Source organism: Apaloderma vittatum, unplaced genomic scaffold, assembly GCF_000703405.1.
Source record: "Apaloderma vittatum isolate BGI_N311 unplaced genomic scaffold, ASM70340v1 scaffold8049, whole genome shotgun sequence".
Taxonomy (NCBI): Eukaryota; Metazoa; Chordata; class Aves; order Trogoniformes; family Trogonidae; genus Apaloderma; species Apaloderma vittatum.
This window is the reverse complement of record NW_009735736.1, coordinates 77,624-85,557: the sequence shown is the minus strand read 5'-3', so window position 1 is coordinate 85,557 and position 7,934 is coordinate 77,624. Positions and strand designations below refer to the sequence as shown.

General features: G+C 38.6%; 1 protein-coding gene across 1 annotated transcript in view; it reads right to left on the bottom strand.

Moving 5' to 3' along the window:
* Positions 1-2,011: 2,011 nt before the first annotated feature.
* LOC104279416 (partitioning defective 3 homolog) overlaps positions 2,012-7,934 on the bottom strand; it is a gene marked incomplete at its 5' end in the record, with an annotated part of 82,825 nt that continues 76,902 nt past the window's right edge. Inside the window, 2 exons of the mRNA XM_009876692.1 lie at positions 2,012-2,411; positions 4,208-4,318. Coding sequence (XP_009874994.1) covers positions 2,327-2,411; positions 4,208-4,318 — 196 coding nt within the window. The remainder of the gene's footprint in view (positions 2,412-4,207; positions 4,319-7,934) is intronic.

The following is a 7,934-nucleotide window of genomic DNA, read 5'->3' as shown; positions in this document are numbered from 1 at the left end:
CAATGAACACAGAGTTGCATGGAAAAACAAAACCAAAAACCAACAAAAAAGAAATCCAAAGAAAAGTCCAAAGGTGAAAGTGGGAGAGACAAAGGGATCAGAACCTGCTGTTAGAGGGATATTTCTCTCCAGCAAAGACAACCAAGAAAAATCAGAAAAAAAACTCAGCAGTTTTTCTCAACAGTTCTGTCTTCACATCTTCTAAGAGACTATACTACAGGGTCTTGAAGAAGTCAGAAAACATTTCAGGGCAATCAGGTTGCAGGGTATTGATAGACACATTGGCTGCAGTATTAAGAAAACCCCATCCTAGGAGGCCCTCATAAGATGTAGAGAGTTCTTCCGTGGTTTGTGGCCTTCCAAAGGCTTAGGTCCAGTAGCACAGCAGAAGGTGACCATCCATATGAAAACTGTCTGTAACACTGATTTTTCTTGGACACTGACAAAAGTTTCATAATCTGTTTTAAGTCTATCCTATGTAGCAATGCCCGCGTAGGACTATAGTCTATCCTACGTAGAGACTATAGTTTGAAGCATCTCTGAAAGCTCAAGTTATTCCATGCTTCACTAATCTGTAAAATGTAAGACATTACTCTTAGGAAGATGGACCAACCACAGGTGCATCAGGAGATGCTGGAACTGAGAGAAGACCTTGTGTAAACAAACCAAGAAGGGCCCAGGGCTGTTTTCTCAGTGTATCCAAGCGAATGCAGCATCTCAGCGGTACCCAGTTCTAGCAGCCCAGTGATGGACGAGATGACAGCATGGCAAAGAGGGGCTGCAAGTTAGCGTATATATAAAACAGCTGTGTCCTGGCACAGGAGTAAAGCTAATTGAATTCAGGTCTTATTTGACTTCCTCAAGATTCTACGCTCTAGTCTCTTTCTGAGGAGACACAAGGCCAAGTTCAGAAAACCTATGGCTTAGTTTAGCCTTAAGGTTTTGATTTGTGACGTTGCTGGGGAGAAGCACCCTTTCTAACGGCACACCAGAGCCCATCTGGATTTTCAGATCAGTGCTTGGCAGATACTTAAGGATAATACAAGCAGCTGCTGCCTTCTGGAGTGAGCCAGTGTTAAAGAGTAGTGACATGGGGACAATGTCCTATGGCCTCGGATGAACTGTTAATCCAACATTTGTGGAATTTACAAATAGCAAGAATTTCACAGCAATTTTGGTGAGATTGGTGGGTGGTCTACTCAGATGATGCTCCTAATTGTTCCAGTATTCTATTTTATTGAAAGCTGTCTGTCTGTATTTTCAACGACATAATTTCATTTTCTGTTTGAAATTACTCTAAAATGGCCAGTAAACACATACCATATACAGCTTAAGAGATATGGTCCTTAATAAGAAATTATTATTAGCAATGTAAAAGGCAATTTCATTCATTTTAAATCATGGTAAATTGAAGAATATTAATTTGCTTATTTGTCTCATAATCAAATGAACACTATATTTACGATTTTAAAGAAAATATTATTGTAAACACAATACTATTAAAATTATCAAGTCAAGGCATAAGAGATCCATAAAATTGCGGGCATGATTGATTTTTTTAATGGACCATTCACTTGTTCTCTGACCCCCTAAGGATTTTTTCTCCCAGCCTCTCACACACAGTAAATTCATTAAATCCAACCTATTTCCCCAAAGTATTGCATCATTACAGAGGAATATAGTATCAAATACAAAGCAAAATAAGTAAAATAGAGCAAGTGAATTGTACTGCTAATAACACTGAGAAGGAAAAAACTCACAGAAAACAAAGTTAAAATAGCAGCCATTATGAACCAACACTGACAGTAATATTTCACCGTCCCCTAGTAAGTATTATCAGGGCTTGTTCAGTTAATCTGCAAGAGTACTGTTCATTAATATCATGTATCTAACATCATTGTTTTACAGGATCAAAAGAAAACTCTCTGAAATCTAACTGCAAAAATATTTAGTCTCTGTGGACCAAATGAACACCTGAATTTTTCAGAAGCATAAGGAAGCACCTCACACATTTGGTTGCTATTTTATTGTCTTTTATTAGTTGTACATGCCACTACCCCAAAGAACTTGCATTCTCTTATAGACATAACACAAAGGAAAGCAAATACATAGTTTTTTTAATGGGAGGAGGAGGACCCGTGTTACGGTAACATCAAGCTGTTATGAAGTTCTGGCACATGCACTTTCTGCAGTTTCAGTGAATACGTAAAATTGTTTTTATGACACGCAAGGAGTAAGATTCCAGGAAAGATTCAAATTGGTTAGCATAACTTGCTGGTCAGGGATTAGGAATTTGCTCCATGCATTGGGGGCTATACAAAGAATTTCATAATTCTACCTTGGTACCCAGCGTGACTATTGCAACCTCCCTTACATCACCACAGGGACAGTCTATACTCTCACCATTCTTACTGAGAGAGACAGAGAGACACAGAGAGACAGACAGAGAGAGGGGAGAGAGAGAGCGTTATGAACTCAAACCTCAAGCCTTTCTTCTTCGAGTAAGTGTATATGGCTGATTTTTGGGGGACCTAAGCACATGAAGCCAGGGGTCAGGGCTGTGGTGTGGGTAACCTGTCTCCTGCCCTGAGCTGGCTGGAGCAACAGGGGCATTTCCAAAGGCTCTGCACCTCTGGCTTCAGTTTATCCACCAAGTCCCCGGTCTGCGCACGTGTAAAGGGAAGTTGACTGCACAAACATATCCAAAGTAATTTATTTCCCTCAGTTTCCGTGTTCCCCTTTACCATTTCATCTGAAAGCACATTACTCTTAAAACCAGGGACAAATTTAATGACCCTGCTTCACGTTTGTTAAAAAAAGAGAAAATAAAAACCAGTCAGACAAGTAAAAAACCAGCAAGCACTGCGATTCAGACACCTTCTCCTGTCAGAATGGATAAAGATGGGTAAATTTTTACATCACTTTATGCCAGTATATCTGTTAAAGAGTAAAATATTTCTCATAATGTAATCCAAACAGATGGTCACAAATGATAAAGTTTCTGCAGTTTAACAGGTTACTGCTGATCTTCATTAACTAGTAGTAACTGTATACCGCTAGCCTGCCTTATCTGTAACATAAATCACTCAACCCCAAAAGACTGAAAGCAAACCATTTTAGGTTTAACTGAGGAGACTACACGAGAGCTACTGTGTCCCTGCTATTCCAGTGAGCTGCTAGAGCGATGAAGCCATTGCTTACAAACTTCTGTTCTTACCCGCAGAAGACCAAGGTGCAGAGATGATGGTTAAAGGGATCTTTAGGACTAACTAGTCATACCTCCTGTACAAGGACAACACAATTTCCTACCACAGTTCCTGCATCAATCCTGAATTCATGCCTGAGCTATGGCATAATTTTGAGAAAAATCCCAATTCTTAGTTCACCTTCACTGCTGAATGTGTTCCAGTCTATTTACTGTCCATCATTCAAACTCTGTTGCCTTTTAAAGTTTGTCTCCTTACTTAAGGGATATCTACTCAAAGGGATCTTCTTTTCACACACCCTCCCAAATACCAGTTAGTTTACGACCTAAGCTTTCCAGGATTTTGATTAAACTGATATAAGAAATACCAGAGTCTAGGCCCCAAATATCTAGGGCTACAAGAGACAGGATAAAAAGTAGATTGGAAATATTCAGAAGAGCATATGACATACATATTATATAGGTTTTTAATGTTAAGGGAAGCTGACAAGGAAAAATAGATGTACTCACCACTCATTTTTACAATTAGCAGTTTAATATACATATCATTCCAGAAACAGACTGCATGACACATAAATAGACTGAACACCAGTGACAGATATACTGGTAAGTATAAATTTCATTTTTTTTCTAAATATATCAATGGAAAAAGTGGATAGGCAAGATTTTGAAGAAAAATACAAAACATACTTCATTCTATATAAATATTTGTTTTCTGAAAACGTCAATAAAATCAGTTATAGAATATAGAGAGAAAACATTTCATTTTATTACTTCAGTCTCCTCAGTAAGGAAAGGGGGTCTGAGTCTATAAAAGATGCTTAACACAGCCAAAGAAGCTGTTGGTACTAATGTCCAAAATAAATCCAGCTTTGTCTTGTTATTTAAAGTATATAAACATATCAACATTTATGAAATTTCATCAGTGAAAACTGAACTTCAGTTATTTAATTTTAAAAACAAACTCTCTCTATCAAGGTTTAAGCAAATACTGAAGTCTACCTCTCCTGTTCTTGCTTCATTCGTATTCTCTCCTCTTCTGAAGTAAGAGCTTCCTGCACTTTTATTTTACCAGTTTTCTCACTCTTGTCATCTTTGCGATGTTTGCCAAACCTGTTAATAACACACAAAAAAAGAATCTAACTTGTGAAATGAACAAAACTGTTTTTCCTTTTCCTATGACAAAGAGAGTCCTCCAAGAAGAGCTGCTTGGAAACCAGGAAAGGAAAGTGCAAATACCTTAGAATCTCAATTTTTAATATTTTCAGGCTGCTTTCAGGTTTTTTGCATACTTCTTTAAATTTTATTTTTATTTCACTCCTCTTAAAAGTTTATAGAATTCCTCACTAAAGAGTAGAACAACAACAAAAAATCAGGACCACATTCCTTTTTCTTGCCAGGATTTTAGGGTCACTATTCTTAAATACACAGTCGTACAACGTTGTAGAAATAACTCAACACTATCACTGCCAGAGACCGCAACTCAAGTTTACATTAAGCGAAGACTTTCACGTATGAACCGCAAGACACCCAGCACCCTATGTCTGACAACCTCCCAGAGCACATCACCACCTTCTGCACCCACCCCACGAGTGGTTTCACCACATGGTGACACCATCCAAAAATGTAAATTTATTCTTTTCCAGCACAGAGTTCTTTGTTGTTGCTTTTTTTTTAAACTTCGTTACTTCTGACTCTTTTCCCTCAATGCTGTTCCAGCACAAGAGGGAGACTGGAGGGATGGAGCTGGCTGGGCTGTCCCAGGCAGAGCAAGATGCTGCCAAATCAATGTTTGCCTTTTCCATGTCTCCTCTCCTGCTTTAAAGGCTACATTTCAGGTATTTTCACATTCTCCCATATTTGCACATTCCACTGTTTTCTTTAAGCTTCCAGCGAAAACACAGTTTGGCATTTGAGAGACTCGGTTATTATTAGAACAAATTGCATGTATTTCTCAGATATTTCAGACCTAGTCTGAAAGGAATGACTTTCAGATAGAGTGAACTAAACAAGCACTTAAATACAGCCCTTAAATGCATCTAGATGTTAATTCTTTATTTAAGGCAGAAGGGATAACACATATCTATTAAATATTATTAAACATTTACCATACCAAAAGCAGCAAAAATTTTACTTTTTAAAAATCAAATGCTCAGATGAGAGCAGACTGACACTTGTGGCACTTCACACTCAGGTTCACATCAAAAGTGAAATGAAAGTACTGAAAGAAATGTGCAAAGTCCAGCAATGGTGCAGACAGGACAACCCAAATGCTCACAGACAGTGAAATAAAACACCGAGTTCTTAAAACCTTCTTCTGACCCATGAATGTAAACTGTTTAAGACATTTAGAGTCCACCAGGCATTTACAGTATTTTCCTTTGTGTTCCTATTGATTCTAGTACCAAGCCATTGTGTGCACTGAAGATGTACCACGCAGCAACCCTGCAGAATGATTCATTTCTGGCCACTCAGTCGAGAGACGTTACTGTATTTCGCAACTGTGTTTATGGCTCTTAGGGCAGCTGTTTTAAAACACAACAACAGAGAAATACAGCATAGGAGCATGCAGGCAAACTTGAAAGTATGTGGCTATCCTCCACAGTTCCCAGACTGCTCATTTCAAAACTAATTCAGGCATCTGAAAATAAAACTGTTCATTAATAATCATCTGAAAAGGGAAAGGCAGAGAACATGATAGGGTTAAGAAACATAGAATAGAACATAAAGTCTCGATTTTATAATTAAAGTCTCTAATTTTATAATATATGTAAAACTGACATACTTAAATTTAGTGACTAGAAACACCAGCAGGTATCTTTTAAAACACCCACCTATGTATTAGAGAGTAGACAAAACCATTATACAAAACATTTACATATATGACACAAGAGATTGAAATCAAGTTCCAGAGGCTGTATACCAGACAAAAGAGAACAGTTAATTTAAAATAGCCCCAATCCTCTAGCCAAGAGAGGAGTTTGGACAGAAAAACAGTGGAACTGAGCCATTTTACCCTAATGCACAGTGCCAGGGGTGGCAGGGGTCTGACTGACAGGACACGCAGAGCTGCGAGGGGACACACAACATATGTGGTACTTTAGCACAGCATCTCTGGGATACCAACATTTGCTTCTGTCTCCTGTCCTTCCTTGACCCATTCAAAATGCTGGGCAAAGCAAAGGAACAAAATTCTGGAGCGACCAGTTTATTTTTGAAAAAGAAATAGTTGTTTAAAAAAACCCTAAAAAAATACGTAAAATTGAATTAGTTGTTACCCATTAGGTTTTGGCAGCAAAACAGATTTTCTACCACCATAAATCAATTCATTGCAAGTATGAACAGAAATATATCAAAATCAATACCTTATTTAAAAAAAAAATAAAGCACACAGGAAATTTCTAACGTTAAATATGTAATGCAAGCCCAGCAAAAATTGATGGTTTGAGTTCCCAGATCCAGAACACACTATGCTCGTGCTGCGTTTCAAGAGGCAGAGGTAGGTTTACCGCACAGGCAGCACTCGCAGCAGCAGGAGGGTTCAATTCACTTTGACTCATGAGCAAGCTGTGGCAACGAGCCTTCTTCTCTTTCAGAGTTTTCTTCTGATCATCTGGGAATGAATGTTCCTTCTGCCCTCGGGTACCATCCTGGTAAAGTCTCCAGAAGACATCTCTGGTCCTTTCCCAGGCATTTCAAAGGGTGACCATACTGTTCCCAACCTGGCTGGAGACTTTCCAGTGCCCGTCTTGGACAAGCTCTGCGGTCATCCTGGCAGAGTGTGAACCACGGTGGTCTTGCAAAGTTGCCTTCTCTGGATTTTGTCACCCGTAGGAGTGATCTATCTGCCATAATCACCACTGCCTGTAACAAGTTCAGCAACATTAACTGCACTGTCCCTACATGCCAACCCAGAATCATCAGCGCTGTCCTCCCCCCTCCCTGATTGTGCCTTCATGTTTTTAACACCATCACCTGCATAGAACACATCTCCATGATACTCATAAGTCATGGGGCTGCGGAACGGTTTGGAAACACACTGTCCTAAGTGAGTTTGGCTCTGAACAAGTCTGCATACTTTTAGCAAGACCTCTGTGCAATAATATTTACAAGTTCAAGATTTCTGTTTTCCACTGAGATTACAAGTCTAACATCTCTGTTAAGCTTCAGCTTACAATAGTAGAAGTAACAGACAAAAAAAGGGAAAACATTTTCCAAGTTCCACCAAGTACTTGAAAAAGATGTTTAAAATAATTGCAATGGGGATACATCTGTACATATCCCTCCCCTTTTTACTTCTGTAGAAACAGTGAACACTCTCCACTCCAAACATCATTCAAAGGTTTTGGTAAGATTATTCTTGCTAACAAGAAGTGTGTTTGCTAATTATTTCTATTAAAAGTGTTTGCTCCATGAAGTATGATTTATAGTCATAATGAAATCCACAGCCCAAATCAGCATCCTCTCCACCGAATTTGTAGCACACATTTATAAATTATTTAATATTCATATTCAAGCCAACTTTAACTACAGAAGAGCACCATCCAGCACTACTAAGGCACACCATTAAAGCAAGCTGTTAACAATCCCTGAACTGTACTGTGGTGACTACACTAGGGACAAGCCATTAAAAATCACCAGTCCTTTCAGTTTCTTCAACTAGATGTTTCCTGCTCTGGTTCATGAACATTAAGTAAAACAGGACACTTAGAAATAAAGAGTATTGAGA